Source organism: Staurois parvus, unplaced genomic scaffold, assembly GCF_062004578.1.
Source record: "Staurois parvus isolate SC_StPar_1 unplaced genomic scaffold, SC_StPar_1.0 ptg000080l, whole genome shotgun sequence".
In the NCBI taxonomy this organism is placed as follows: Eukaryota; Metazoa; Chordata; class Amphibia; order Anura; family Ranidae; genus Staurois; species Staurois parvus.
The window spans coordinates 3,820,817-3,837,259 of record NW_028317876.1 but is presented as its reverse complement, the minus strand read 5'-3'; the positions used below and the strand labels follow the sequence as shown (position 1 = coordinate 3,837,259).

The window sequence follows — 16,443 nt, the reverse complement described above, 5'->3', positions numbered from 1 at the left end:
CATTGAACACCAGAATTGGCAGGTCCACCACTGGCGCCCTGTGCTTTTCACAGATGAGAGCAGATTCACCCTGACAGACATGAAAAAGACTGGAGAAGCCATAGAGAATGTTATGCTGCCTGTAACATCGTTCAGCATGACCATTTTGGTGGTGGGTCAGTGATGCTCTGGAGAGGCATACCCATGGAGGGACGCACAAACCTCTACAGATTAGACAATGGCACCCTGACTGCCATTAGATATCGGGATGAAATCCTTGGACCCATTGTCAGACCCTAAGCTGGTGCAGTTCTGGGTTCCTCCTAGTGAATGACAATGCCCGGCCTCATGTGGCAAGAGTATGCAGGCAGTTCCTTGACGATGAAGGAACTGATACCACTGAATGGCCCCCATACTCGCCTGACCTAAATCCAATAGAACACCTCTGGGATATCATGTGTCGGTCCATCCTACGACGCCAGGTTGCACCTCAGACTGTCTAGGAGGTTAGTGATGCCTTGGTCCAGATCTGGGAGGAAATACACCAGGACACCATCCAATACCTCATTAGGAGCATGCCCCGATGTTGTCAGGTATGCATAAAAGTACATGGGGGCCATACAAAATACTGAGTACCATTTTGAGTTGCGGCAATGAAATTTCAGAAAAATGAACTAGCCTGATGCATCATTTTTTATTTTGATATTCAGGTTGTCTTTGAATTCAGTCCTCTGTAGGTTGATAATTTTCATTTCCATCAAACGATTGGGCATCCTTTATGTTCCTAACACATTACCCAACCATATCAGTATAGATATCCAGCATGATATTTTCCCCATTGAGATCTGATGTGTTTTAAAATTTTTGTTGAGCAGTATAGTTGTCCTGTGAACAGATTTTCCCACCTGACCTGTGGATCTCTGCAGCTCCTCCAGAGTTACCATGGGCCTCTTGGCTGTTTCTCTGATGAATGCTCTCCTTGCCCAGCCTGTCAGTTTAGGTGGACAGGCATGTCTTGGTAGGTTTGCAGTTGTGCCATACTCTTAAAATTTTTGAATGATGGATTGAATAGTGCTCCATGAAATGTTCAAAGTTTGGGATTTTTTTTATAATCTTACCCTGCTTTAAACGTCTCCACAACTTTATCCCTGACCTGTCTGGTGTGTTCCCTAGCCTTCATGATGCTGTTTGTTAACTAATGTTCTTTAACAAACCTCTGAGGGTTTCACAAAACAACTGTATTTATACTGAGATTAAATTACTCACAGATAGACTCTATTCACTAATTAGGTGATTTCTGAAGGCAATTGGTTCCACTAGATTTTAATTAGGGGTATCAGAGTAAATGGGGCTGTATAGAAATGCACACCACACATTTCAGATATTGATTTGTAAAAAATTTTGAAAACTACTTATCATTTTCCTTCCACTTCACAATCATGTGCCACTTTGTGTTGATCTATCACATAAAATCCCAATAAAATACATTTACGTTTTTGTTGTAACATGACAAAATGTAGAAAATTTCAAGGGGTATGAATACTTTTTCAAGGCACTGTATACATAGGACTCTATAGGACTGCTTGATTTGTTGAGAATAGCTTGCAATATGCAAATAGGAGACAGATTTGTTTAAAATGCATTAACATACAAAATGCTACCCAAGCCTTGAGATCTTCACGCTTTGTTAGGACAGACAGTGCGCACATCCAGTTTGCAACTAATAGTGAGATCTGCCAGCACAGTATGGAAACCATACCTCCCCAGCCCCTTCTTTAAAATGGTTCTAAAGCTAAAACATTTTTAAATTCCCTGCATTAAGGTAACAAATGTCTTGCCACTGCTTGTTCTTACCCCCCACTCCACCCCCCCAAAAAAAAAAAAACACTTACCTGAGCTCTGTATCGATTGTCCAGCGCTATGCCCAACTGCAGTTCTCTCCTGTCTTTCTCTCCTCACAGGAGGATTGGGCAGCAGCGCACATCTGCCTCCAGAGCAAGTGGCTAGCTATAGGGGCAGACACAAAAGAGGAGGAGCCAAGATTGAGGGCGGGGGACCCCATAATAGGAGATTTGGGGCTGCTCTGTGTAATTCTATTGCAGAGTAGGTGAGTATAACATGTTTATTGTATTAATTTAAAAAAACTGCCTTTAGAAACACTAACATTACATGGGAGAAAGCTGGCTAGAAATTTTAAGCAAGTTAAAAGGTAAGTTATGCTATGTGAATAGGAACATGGAGCAAATATAAAGTAGGTGTTGTCCAAATTTAACTTCAAAAGTGGAAATACACTTTAAATACTTGTACCTTTTCACAGACTGGGATGTTGTCGTTGGCATCAAGAACCTTTACTTCCACTACAGCCTTACTTGAAAATATTCCATCAGTGGCAGTTATGTTTAGGAGGTAGTTGTCTTTTACTTCCCTGTCAAGTGCTTTTTTAACATACACTTTCCATTCATTGTGCATGTTTTCAATTGCAAACTGGCCCAGAGGGTCCCCTCCTGTAACATATAAATTATATCAGTTTCATACAGAAAATCTACCATCCGCTATTGACACTGATACAAAAGAAAGAGTAGTAAAATCCAATATGTTAAAGCAGATCTTGTACGCCATGCAAAGTCTGCTTAATTAGTAAGGGTCCCTTCCTCCAGGGCTACCTGGCATTCCCTGGGATATTGCCTGAAGGATACTGACAAAGCCCTTGCAAAAGCCCTTGGTAAGAGGAACCACTGCTGGCAACTGAGACCATGCCAATGTCCCAGCAGATTTCAGATAAGGTTTTCTCTTCAATGCAGCATCATTCTGGTGGGAGAAAAAGTATTTACTTTATTTTTTTTTTTTTAGGTATACCTGCCTGGGATTTCTTTTTAATGCCATGGTTGCTTTAAAATCAGTATTATGGACTCCCACGCTTTAGCAGAAGGGTGCTCTAAAGGCTTTCAGAAAGCTGCCCAAAATGTATGTGCTTTGTAAATGCTTGCTAATTTTGTGATACTTGCAGCCTGAGATTGTGTAGACCAGCTGCTGACATCTACTGAGTATGCTCCAGTTTCAGCTCCCATCTCTGCTGTTCATTTCCTCCTCTTTCTTATCTGTGCAGCCCATGTGACTATAAAGTCATGCATGTGGGTGTATAGATATTGGTATCTGACATTCCATTCCTTCATGTCCTTATATTGCTAAACACTATCGGGTGGGATATAAGATGTTGCTTGATGGGGGCTTCACCTTCCTGTTCGTCCCAGCACATACACATCAAAGACACAGGCTGGAGGGGTGTGACACAGCATGTGATTAGCAGAATCTTCTCCATATTTCTTTACAGTGTGAACAAAGTGAAAGATATTGTCAGTCAACTTAAACTCTGCCTACACTATGTATGGCTTTGAAATATAGATTTGTATGAAAATTTAAAAACACTTAGTTGCTATTGATTTTTTTTTTAATTCTCTATTCTGAAAGGTGTTTTTATGTCATGTAGCTGGCACAGCACCAATCAGCGCTATGCAGACACAGATTCACACTCTAGCAGAGTATGAGAAACTCCTCCTTCAGAACTTTCCCTGAGGACAGAAAAGACCTGGAAAATGTCATGAGACGAGACCTATGAACAACAATAATTAAATAGGGTACGTCAATGATTTTTTTAAATATCAAATTAAATACAGTGCCATGCTCTGTATACATAAACAGAAGGATAATGGCAATTAAAAATTGTATGTTTTGTATCACTTTAAGTTTTACCAGGTTATAAATACGGAGGTCTGCAAAGTTCAGAACTAGGCATAAACTAGGCATAAATATGCATAAATAATCACCAGTGGAAGACAAACCGCCACCACATACATTATGCAGTGTTAGACTGATTAGCAATTTAACTGTAACTGATGCAGTTCTTGTAGCAAAACTAATATAAAAATGCTGCTAATTATCATTTGATGAAAGAGAAGAACATCTTAACTAAAAAAATGAGGACTTGTGATGGCATTTAAAAGACAAATACAAAATGATATATCAACTGAGGTGGCTGGGAGGGGAGAAAGTTAAATAAAAAAGCTCTACATTTGAAAAGAAGATAAAACACAAAGCCATCATTTCAAATAACCTGAACATAATGAGATTTGATACATTACCTAAGTGATTCTTAATTATCAAGAATAAAAGATATTTTATGATGGAAAAAATATTTTTTTAAATTGAATAAACATCAAAAATAATAAAGGCAATTAATATGAAGCATAAGTAGAAGATAAAAAACACAGTTAAATGTGCTTTACAATTGTAAAAACATTAAAGGGCTAGTAAACCTTTATCAGAAAGTACATATAACAATAAAGATTTCAATTTTCGGATACAGTATATAATGTATGTTATATATCTAAACATTTCAAGCCCTAAGGTAATGGAACTATAATTCAGATGAGGCAGGAAAGTCGTATGGGCTGCATGGCGCCCACTCACTCTCTCTCTTCTGTCATCAGGATAAAAACAACAAATGCACCCCAGTTGTTCCCCAGCTGATAAGTCATACTTCCTTACCTATTTTTTGCAGTTAAATATTTCAGGAAATATTTTGTGGCCCCTTTCTCTAGAAATGTTCAAAATTTTGTAAATTGCAATTTAAAAAATATACATCGTTAAGTTACAAAGTGCTATAATTCTTTTTTCATGGAAATAAAAAGGTATGATATGATTACTCACAGGCCTGCTGGCACACGCAGACGCACTGTGGTTGTGATTTCACCTATGCATGTGGAGATGACCAGATACTCTTATTGTTCCTTATCTGAGATGAGAAGAATGGGGGGGTGGGGTGGGGGGGATTTCAGGCAAACATATGAATAAGCTATCTAGCAATAACTTAATTTGGAAGAAAACAGCTGGATCTGATAACGGTCATCTCACAACTACAGCCATCTTTACTTAGGCAGGCCATACATGATGCGATTTTCATTCCTGCAACCGAAGGTTGCTGGAAAGAAAATCACTCAATTCCCCCATCAACACAGTCAGTGTTGATAGGGTTGATGCTGGTTTTACCCATGGTTGATGCTGGTTGTACCCAAGTCGTACAACAATCGACTTGGATACAATCAGCCTGCCCATAGATGGTTTGAATCCCAGCTGGTCCCTGCTGCACTGGCCAAGATTTGAATGATCTATGGCAAGATTTAGTGAACTTAAGGAAGCCTCTATTAAAGGAAATCTATGACAATACACAGATGGAAGCTTCCACAGCAGATTTGTTAGTAAAGAAGCTGGTTCCAGGGCGATCTTTCTGATCCTGGCTTGTGAGTAATTGGGATGGGAAGTTTGGTATTTTATGACTTTATTGGCTGCATGCGTGTTCTATGTAATTGACTCACTAAGTTATTAAATCCAGGGTATAAATGACACATTTAAAATCAACCAGAAATAGCAGGTGTCATTTTTCTATTCTTTCTAAGCTTAACAAACATCTGTCATTTTAAGAGTGACACCGCTATTCTATAAAACTACAATTATATATCATCATATCTTTCTAAAGTTTTAACTAAAAATGTTTAGGATATCAGAATATTATTTATCATAAGACCTTGAATGAGTTGTTATTTAACCAACAACACTTGTCTAAATACCTGTTGTAATAACCAGGGACACTGGTAGACTTGAAGTAACTTTGGATGCCACTGATAGTGAGCAATTGTAGTGTATGCTGTGTGTCACAGACGTTTCTGAGACTGGTTTAAGTATGGGTGTAGTTTAAAAGTAGTTCATGTCAAATAGTGCTTATACTGACAAATCTACATACTTTAGACACCATTTGAAAACAATATGCTCTCCTGACTAAGCTAAGCCAAGCTCCTTCCCCTGAGAACGAATCCCTTCCTCGCTATGCTGTGGCTGGATCAAAGCTTCTTCATGCAGGTGGGGAAAATGCATGAAGTGTTTTTTCTTTTGACTGAAGGAGACAGCATTGTATATTTCATGAGTGCTAATGTGTGTTTATCCAAATATATTTCATGTACAAAAGGTATCTGAATGTATCTATGAAGCTATACTGAGTATAATGTAAGCAATTTTATATCAAAGGTGGACAACCTTGGCTTTTCACCTTTTGAAAGAAACCTATCCTTGCCATCACAAACTGCATAGCAAGTGCCTGAGCCTAGGGACACATGTGGATGAAACCACAGCTTGGAGTGCTTATATAACTAGAAATGTCAACACTTTTCTTTTTTTTTGTTTTTTTACATAGTATTAGCAGTATACTGACTTACTAGATGGCTAGCAATGGGAAAATCTGAAAAATAATAACAATTTACCTGTAATGTACATTGTAGTTTCTTTGTTGATGTCTTCAGTATCATCATCAGTGGTGCTCAGAATGGCAATGACACCACCTAGAGGGTCATCCTCACTCACTGTACCTTTGTATATTTCTGCATTGAAGCGTGGAGGATTATCATTCATGTCCATCACTGTAACCTCAATTATAGTGGATGATGACAGAACTTTATCACCATGGTCATACGCAATCACTACAATGTTGTATTTGTTTCTTTTTTCATGGTCAAGCTCAGAAAGAGTGGTGACCCATCCAGTTTCCAAGTCTACTGAGAAAAGATCTTTAATTTCTTGTGGTTCCTGTGATAATGCCAGCATATATGAAACATGCCCATTGAGTCCGGTATCCGCATCAACAGCTTTAACCTGGATAACCTTAGCCCCTGCAGCAAGATTCTCCACAATGAAAGCCTCATATGGATTGGCTTCAAATACAGGCTTATTATCATTCACATCTTTAACTTGGATACTAACATCCACAGAGGTAATTACTTCGTGTTCTCCATGAATGCTTTGAGCTAACACTGAAAACTGATACCATTTAGTTGTTTCATGATCCAACATCTTCTCAAGTTTTAGCCGGCCATTTTGTTTGTCGATAACGAAAATGTCATCAATATTACTCTCAAGTGTATTTCCTTTCATGAGATTATATATTATGGGTTGGCTACTATCTGCTCTAATAACATCCAGCTCTGTACCAACAGGAGTGTCTTCAGAGATAATTAAAGTATAAAAAGGCTCAGAAAACTTTGGCATTTGCACTTCAGGTGGGAGGATTTGGATAGTGACTGGCACAATGCTCTCTCTATGTGGTGAGCCACCATCTGTTGCTTTAACAAAAAAGGAAAATATTTCATCTTCTAATCCAACTAGGCTTTCCTTGGTGGTAATGATTCCAGAATGTGGACTGATTTCAAAATTTTCTGCCACACTTTCAGACTTTGCCAGAATGCTATATGATATATCAGCATTTGCCCCCTCATCACTATCAGAAGCCAAGACTCTAACAACAGTAGAACCTCGAGGTGCATCAGATGCAATGCTTAGCTTGTACTCTGATGCACGGAACTTTGGATCATTATCATTATAATCTGTTAGAATGATACTGACAGAGCAGAATCCCACTTTTCCACCAGCATCCTTGGCCATTACACTTACAGGGATGACTTTGTTAGTTGGACTTTCTCGGTCAAGCTTTTCTGCTGTAAACAACTGTCCTTTCTCGTTAAAGTAGAAATTGTCCTTTGCATACTCATTCAGAATGTGGTAAGTAACTTGACCAAAGACTCCCATGTCTTCATCAACAGCTTTGAGTTCAGTCACAAGGGTATGCACTGGAGAATTTTCTGAAAGTTCTACTTCATACTGACTCTGTCCAAATGTAGGACTATGCAAATTGGAGCTCATTACAGCAATGTGGACTTGAGCTGCACTTCTAAACACTCCATCAGAAACTGAGACATTGAGGATATAGAATGATTGTAGAATGTTTTTCCGTAAGTGTGAAACCCGTATTGTTCCACTTTTGCTGTCAATAACAAAATTCATATCTTCGTTGCCAGAAAGAATAGAATATTCTAATTTTTCGGTGTCTATACTATCAGGATCTGTGGCTTTGATAGATGTTACAAAGCTTCCTTGCTTTGAAAGCTCGCTAATTCTAGCTTCATAAACATGTTGTGTGAATTCTGGGGGATTATCGTTCAGATCAATAACATTGACATTTACAGTGGCAATGCTACTTAAAGGAGGAATTCCGCTGTCCACTGCTCTCACTAAAAAGCTGTATGCATGCAAATATTCATAATCCAGTGGTTTTCCAACTACAATGAGTCCACTGTGGCTATCAATGTGGAAATACTGGGAAACATTTCCATAATTACTCACTATGTGGTATGAAATGGCTTTATTTAAACCAGAGTCAGCATCCGTGGCCTTTACTTGTACAACAGATGTTCCAATAACAGAAGCCTCAGATAAGGTAGCAGAATATGCCCTCTGCTTGAACATGGGTGAATTATCATTAACATCTTCTAAGATAATATCAACAAAAACTTCAGCATGTGCTCCGGTCACAGAGTCTGTTGCTCGAACTCTCAGTTTGTATGCTGGGTGGGACTCAAAATCAAGAGGTGCAAGCACATTAATTACACCTGTGTTGAAGTTAATATTAAACTGATTGAATGGATCACCATCTGTGATGCTGTAAATTATTCGGAGACCTTCTGGACTGTTGGCTTGTATGTGCACAACAGGACTATGGAGCTGGGCATTTTCTGCTATTACTGCACTGTAGAAAGGCTTTTCAAAGACTGGCATTGCTTTATTCATTACTGTAATTGGGACAACAACTTCTGCTGAATAGGAAGGGTTTCCACCATCTTTAGCTACAATGGTGATAAAGTATTCTTTATGAAATTCATCAGGATTAAATTCTTTTTTCAGTGAGATAGCACCTGATGGCCCAATTTGAAAGTGCTGAGAATGATCTTTCAGATAGTAATGTATCTCTCCATTTTTATCAATATCTTTATCTACAGCAGTAACATGGCGGATAATGTCACCTACTTCGGCATCCACCTGTACCATTGCATAATATGGAAGATTGACAAACACAGGGCTGTTGTCATTGATGTCTTCAACAAACACTTTCACCAGGACATGAGCAACTCTTGCTGGTTTTTGCTCATCAGTAACCTCCACAACTATTTCGTACAGATCCTGCTGTTCTCGATCAAATGGTATACCTGTCGTTGACAAGACACCAGAAGTGTGGCTAATTTTAAATCGGATATCTGGATTAAGAATACGGAAAAACAAAGGTTCATTGATGCGACTTCCAACTGCACTGATAACGGTTAAGGTTTTTATTTGAGTTGTATTCTCTTGAATGGATGCGGAGTAAGTCCGCTGAGTGAATTTCAATGAGCTTTCTTTACTTTCTTTCACGGTAATTTTCACTGATGCAAGGGTAGAGAAGCGTCCATCTGAAGCTCGTATATTTAGTTCATAACGGCTCCTTAAAGGACTGGTGTTTTGGATAGTTATTACACCTTTTAAGGGGTCAATAGCAAACTTTTCTCCAATGTTACCTTCAACTATGGAATATATGATTTCTGAGAATGAACCAGAATCATCATCTGTTGCATTTACTGTAATAACTCTTACCCCCTTGTAAGTTGGTATTAATATGGAAGCTTCATAGACTTCTTTTGAAAACACAGGAGCACAGTCATTGATATCAACCACATAAATAGTAACATTAGCAGAGTACTCTGCAAACAGTCGTGGATATCCCATGTCATGTACTTGAACAGTGAAATGGAATATATTTGTTTGTTCGTAATCTAATGTGACCAAGGTGCGTATCGCACCAGTGCTGGGGTCAATGGCAAAATACTTATGGACAGATGGCTCAACAATTTGATAAACAAGCAAAGCATTTGTTTCTCTGTCAGCATCAGTGGCTCGAATTACCAGGGGAGTGTTTTCATCAGTTAACACAACACTGTTAGCTGGTGCAGATTCACTAATGAGTCCTCTGTATTCTCTCTGAGCAAAAATGGGAAAGTTGTCATTCTCATCTCGGAGATGAACAACAAGTGTTGCATTGGTGGACAACCCGGCCATGTTTGTAGCTTGAACAGTAAGAGTGTAAGATGGAATTGTTTCAAAATCAAGATGGTCTCGTGTTATGACAACACCAGAATTTGGATTGATCTCGAAGGCATTCATTATATTTCCATTCTTGATTTCGTACGTGACTGAAGATTGGCTGTGAGTGGAAAGCATTGCCACAAAACTACCGATTCGTGCCGATTCACTGATTTCAGCAGAGTACTCTCTCTTCATAAATTTGGGGGCTGCATTGTCTGAAACGGTGACAAGAATGTGTAGGGATGTTATCTGGCTCATCGTTGGAATTCCATGATCTGATGCTTTAATCACCAGTTCATACTGACTTTGACTGCTTCGATCAAGTTCTTTTGCCGTCTTAATAATTCCCAGTACTGGATCAATTGAAAAGACATTTGCAGTATTCCCTGGAAAAAAAAGTACATTTAATAAACATGACTTGCGTAATGGCACAAACTAAACTGTCAGACATTTCAGTAAACAGTTTACCATACCTAATCTTTCGCTACAATAATTGTATGCACCATTTCTTTAATTTAAAGCAGAACTTGTGGATTTTTATGGAGCTCCTAATTTGCTTAGGCTGTTACCTGTCTAGGTTTAAAGTAATTTTTGCTATTTAAAGATGACACGTGCGCTCAGCTCTGAACAAAAAGAAATCAGCACTTTACTGTATGAGTTCTAGGAAGATCACTGATATGTTATGCATATTTTACCTAACCATGGCAAGGTTCCTTTTATGATTATATGAGTGGTATTCAATCACACAGTCCACTGTCTCAAGAAAAACTTTAAATGGCTGTGCAAGGCCCTCCAAATCATGATTATGCCATTACAGTCCTTAGCAAAGCAAATGTGATTATCAGCCAGGCTACACAGTATGGTTTTGATAGGAAGACTGTGTGATGTGTTAACAAGAGGTCATTTGCTGTGAAATCTACTTTGGAAACATAATTAGTTTATTCTATTTTTTTTCCAAATAATAGTAAAAGTGTAAGGCTAGTTTATGAAAAGGAGCAATTAGCATACGATGAAATGCTCCATTCGAGCAGAGGGAATTACACTAGGGAGTTGGTAAATGATAATGTCTGCTCTGACTGTTGTGCTATGAACACTATGCCATTCTCAGAATAGAACATTACAAAGTCCATAAAATATCACAAGCATCTGAGGAATCCCTTTGCTGCTGCCATGGAAGATTGACAGTTATAATTTATTCCCCCAGAATTTTGATGGGAAAAATGTGACATTTAGGCTCATTTTGATGTATTGTGTCATCCGTTTTTTCATCAGCCAATCAAACAGCAGTATCATTTAAAATGTGCAAATATTAGTATGAGGACAAGGCACATGTGCGTGCCACGCATATTTCTAAAAACTGTATTTTTGTTTTATTCACTAGAAAATGTGTTTAGTATTGCTACCACAAAACAATAACATTTATTTCAAGGAAAAAATTAATACAATATACCATTGTAAATTGCCCTCTTTGCCTACAATTAAATTTTTTGGACAACTATTTCTAGTGTACATTCCAGGGAGGGCAGTTTTAATAGGCTAAAGAAATAAAATAAATATATTAATAAAACAGCAAGATAAGTGAGCGCTAAAAGATAAAATCAGCAGCTATGCACCGCAAGGTACCATATAAAACCTTCAAAGTAATAGAGTAAAATAAGGTGCAGCGCTAAATAATTTGTTATGTATCAAAATGTTCTTACTTAAGCATCTAAAATCACCATAAACAAAAAATCTGTGACACAAATATCACTCTATAGTGACTAATAACGTGAAAGAGTGTTGTACACTACAAAGTCCACAATATAAGTGCACGTAAGATCCCAAATGATCTTCAAAATCCAGTGGCTGGATCTCCCCTCACTGTATAGAAATGCTGCCACACATGGAAAGGCCATCCTAATTAGATGATTATTTGGCAGGAGACTGAATACAATTGTCCGAACACACGGCCCGCTCTTCCTCCAGCGGCCCGATCGCTCCCCTTAGCGACAGCTGCAACAATCATTTCCGGAAGGTCACGCCTAGCAGCAAAGCGGCCGGACAATTGTATTCAGTCTCCTGCCAAATAATCATCTAATTAGGATGGCCTTTCCATGTGTGGCAGCATTTCTATACAGTGAGGGGATATCTGACCTGATCTGACCAGACCTATTAGGATCCTTGATGTCCTGTGGTTACCTGTTATATGCACATTTAGATTGCGTATCTGGTGAGTGCGCAATCTTTACACACCTATCACCTTAACCACGGATCCAGCAACTGGATTTTGAAGATCATTTGGGATCTTACGTGCACTTATATTGTGGACTTTGTAGTGTACAACACTCTTTCACGTTATTAGTCACTATTGATTGACATTTGTTTTTGGACTTGTGTCACATATTTATTGTTTATGGTGATTTTAGATGTTTAAGTAAGAACATTTTGATACATAACAAATTATTTAGCGCTGCACCTTATTTTACTCTAAAATAAATATATTAACTCCAAACTATTACCTGAAAGGTCAAAGGGCATTTTCAGAATACAATAACCCATAGCAACTAACCAGGATAAATGTTGATTTCGGTTAATAGTAATATGACTGGTAACTCTAAACAAGCTTGTGTGAGATAAGCATTTCAGACTTGTAAGGCTTAAAGAGTAACTTCACATTTGTTGAGAAAAATCTCCTCTAAAGGATCACTGTACATTACAGGGAATTTAATAAATGTAGCAGATTTCTACCTTGTGTTGGTATCAGGAAATATTTTGTTTCAAAAGGCTGATTGCATGCTCATTCTAATTGGGAGGGACTGGTTCATAATCAATCAGCTGATACACTTTCTGGGTTCTAATGAGGAAAGTTGCAGTGTCTGCATCCTTTGGAGAGTAGCTCACCAAAACTTTCATTTCCATTGCAGGGTTAGCTAAAATCTGACGTCTCTTAGTACAGACTTCTGGGAAAAACAGTGAACCAATCACACACACAGAAAATTACATTTTTGGAGGTGTTCTGTATGCCAACTGTGTACAGAAGGTCTCCAGCTTACCATATTGCAATTAATTTTTCAGAAATTTACAGCGCTGCAGATTGTGAAGGAAAGATAATTTTTAACAGCATTAAATGACAACATTGCTTGTGTAGCAATTGTAAATGCTGTATTATTTTTTTTGTATTTGCTATATTTTTTTAACCACAAATATGGAGTTACCCTTTAATAACATTTGCAAAGTTCAATGTGCAGTGGCCTATAGTGGTTGATCAAACTTACTGTTTTCACTTCAGTAAAAGGAAATATGATGGTTTGGTATGGATTACAGCACATTACACATCAGCATTGTTCACTGAGCTGTGACCATAAACTTCTACCCTAGGCCACTTCTGAAAGCAAGTTGGCCTGAGGCAATATTAAAATATACCGGACCTTATTTTATTAAAGCCCTGTCAAAACCTGGGCAATTCACACTGAGCATATAGTATGATGAAAAAATAATTAGCAGATCTATGTATATATATATATATATATATACACACATACATACATATATATATATATATGTATATATATACATAGATCTGCTAATTATATTTTATATATATATATATATATATATATATATATATATATATATATATATATATATATAAACATTCTGGAAAAGGCATGAATCAAATTTCTTGAAAGACTAGCACAGAAACCATATACATCGTATTCGTACAGTATTAGATTAGTATAACATTATCTTTTATGTAAGAAGTTGGATTTTTCTAGTTGAAAGATAGATCACTGAGCAATGAAAGTTTCTTCTGTTTAATTCCTGAACTGCTTCGTATAGCTGAACTCAGCCTAGGTCAAGTCAGACACATACTCCCACCTTGTAGATAATGGAGTCCTCCTAGCAATGTTTTCCAGTGACAGATACCTGTACAGCATGTTGAATCATCATGGGGCAGAGGGATTTCTGCTCTCAAGTTTAAGATATATTATTTTATGACACTGGGAACTGATACGAGCTAATTTAAAATATCAGCTATGCAACCAAAAGCCTATTCACAAAACATTTTTGATGAACATATGGGCAAATGACTTGTTTGGGCACTGCAGCTATATATATAGAAGGCCTCTATTCAGGTGTATGTGTTGCTATTACATATAATATACCGTACCTGACTCAATGGAATAAACAACCTCAGCATTTTTCCCTTTATCTTTATCTAACGCAGTGACTTGGAGCACAGCGGATCCAACAGCTGCTGATTCATAGACTCGACCTTCATAGAAAGAGCTTGTAAACCAGGGGGCATGGTCATTGGTGTCAGTCACATTAATAACAATCCTGGCATAGTTGCGCATGACAGGGACATCTTGATCACGCACCTGAAAAATGAATGCTCAGTCAATACTCCAGCACATGAATTTTACAATGAAAAATAAAAAACGTCCCATTTGTCAGCCTCTGAGAAAGAGATGTGTGATTACTGCTTACCATTACGGTAAGAATGTGCTGCTGCATTGCTTCGTGATCCAATTTTTCTACAACATACAGAGAGCCCGTGGCAGGGTCTATCCGAAACTTCTTCAGACTAGCAGGGTCAGTGCTGCTCTGTAATGTGTAAATCAATTTATTCTTCTCATCTTTGTCAGTGGCAGTGACTTGCAAAATCTCTGTCTCCGGTCTAACGTCTTCTGGGATCAGCACTTCGTACTTTGAGGTGGAAAATTCTGGCCGGTGGTCATTGGTATCGATTACTTTAATTAAAACCTAAAAACGAGAGCATAATTAAAGATAACATAGTTTAAAAACACTGAATATAAAACATTGCATAAACCGTTATTTTCGTCTTCCACATACATCACCAATTAGCTGTTAGGGATTGTGTTAAAGCAGCTTGTGAAAATGCATAATGCCATTCGATTTTTTTTTTTTTAAAGTAGTCATGAAACAAATATGTTGGCTGCTGCTTCTGACTTCTGACCTTGTCAAGATGCTAACTGCTTGGGTGTCATGAACAGCCTTTGCTTTACTACTTTTTGAAGCTACTGACCCAGAAAAAGTATATGAAATATTGACTTTTATTTGGTTTTAATTTGCTGCAGTTATCTGCATGTTTTCAGGGCTATGATTCAGAAATACTGAAACCAGACAGCACCAGGCGATCGGCATTTTCAGAAGGCGGCAAGCAATACTAGACACATGGCCGATACATATATTCTGAGCCTGTAACATACACTCAAAGGTCACTTTATTAGGTACACCTGTTCAATTGCTTGGTAACACAAATTGCTAATCAGCCAATCACATGGCAGCATCTTTAGGCATGTAATCGTGGTGAAGACGACTTTCTGAGGTTCAAACTGAGTAACAGAATGGGAAAGAAAAGGGATTTAAGTGACTTTAAACATGGCATGGTTGTTGGTGCCAGATGGGCTGGTCTGAGCATTTCAAAAACTGATGATCTACTGGGGTTTTCACGCAAAACCATCTCTAGGGTTCACAGAAAATGGTCCATAAAAGGTTTTAGGAGAACAAATCATTCCCTGGCTTGCATATACCCAGCACATCAATACAGTCCTCCCACTATAAAGCCCCATGCTGACTGGGCATCTAGCCCTGGTTCATGGGCTCTGGCCTTTAACCGGGAGTGGAAAGCACGGGTGTACCGTCTAACCTGCTGCTGGCAGCCTGTCAAACTCAATGAGGGCCAGGCAGCTGCTGAAGCTGGATGGTGCCCCTAAGGGTACTTACGCTTAGGGCAGTTTGCACCCTAGATGTATGCCCAGAATGCACGCAGTCTACATACATAATGCCCTAAATAAAAGTACTGATGAGTGCCCAACCCAGCATTGTCCAGAAGGAGCAGCTGTCAGCCTCTCATAGAGTCTGATAGGCTGCTGGTAGCGGGTTGGATGGTGCACCTGTGCCCTCCACATACGGCTAAACGCTGGTGACCCATGTGCCTAGTATGGATAGGGCCTAAGGATTTTGCCAGGAAGCGTCTTGTCAGTGCGTAAACAAGCTTTTCTTTTTATCCTGAGTGTTCTGAACTCCCATCACTCACTTCATGTCTACAGGTATCTTTAGAGCTCATTCACACTGGCAGGGTCAAACCTGCATTTTTAATCACATATAAATAAAGGCAATGTTTTCCCAATGGTGTCATTCAAACTCAGCATTTATGAAGTGGGACCATGGGCTGATAGGCTTCCCCGGGCCCCGAATGGAGAACCTTGGTGCGAGGGGATCCCAGGGGGATAGTAAAGAAATGTATAAGCTTAGAATCTTAAGCACTAAGTTTTAACATCGTGTATATGAATGTCACTTCAAGAACGTATTGTGCCCTGACACCCTACTTATATCTTTTCTGTACTGTTTTGTACTTATTTGTACTACTATAGTATTGAAGAATGTAAAATACAAAAACTTAATAAAAATGAATGGAAACAAGCTCAGCATTTACCTGCATTTGGTTTAGCTATGTTTAGAGAA

General features: G+C 38.4%; 1 protein-coding gene across 8 annotated transcripts in view; it reads right to left on the bottom strand.

Moving 5' to 3' along the window:
* FAT1 (FAT atypical cadherin 1) overlaps positions 1-16,443 on the bottom strand; it is a 361,321-nt gene that overhangs the window by 90,960 nt on the left and 253,918 nt on the right. For all 8 annotated transcript variants that reach the window (XR_016311628.1, XM_089669573.1, XM_089669572.1 and 5 more), the window contains 4 exons: positions 14,443-14,718; positions 14,123-14,333; positions 6,291-10,358; positions 2,287-2,483 (listed from right to left, as the gene is read on the bottom strand). Coding sequence is in view for 7 of the 8 variants with exons in the window: in XM_089669573.1 (XP_089525699.1) it covers positions 2,287-2,483; positions 6,291-10,358; positions 14,123-14,333; positions 14,443-14,718 (4,752 nt within the window). In the remaining variant the exon portion in view is untranslated. The remainder of the gene's footprint in view (positions 1-2,286; positions 2,484-6,290; positions 10,359-14,122; positions 14,334-14,442; positions 14,719-16,443) is intronic.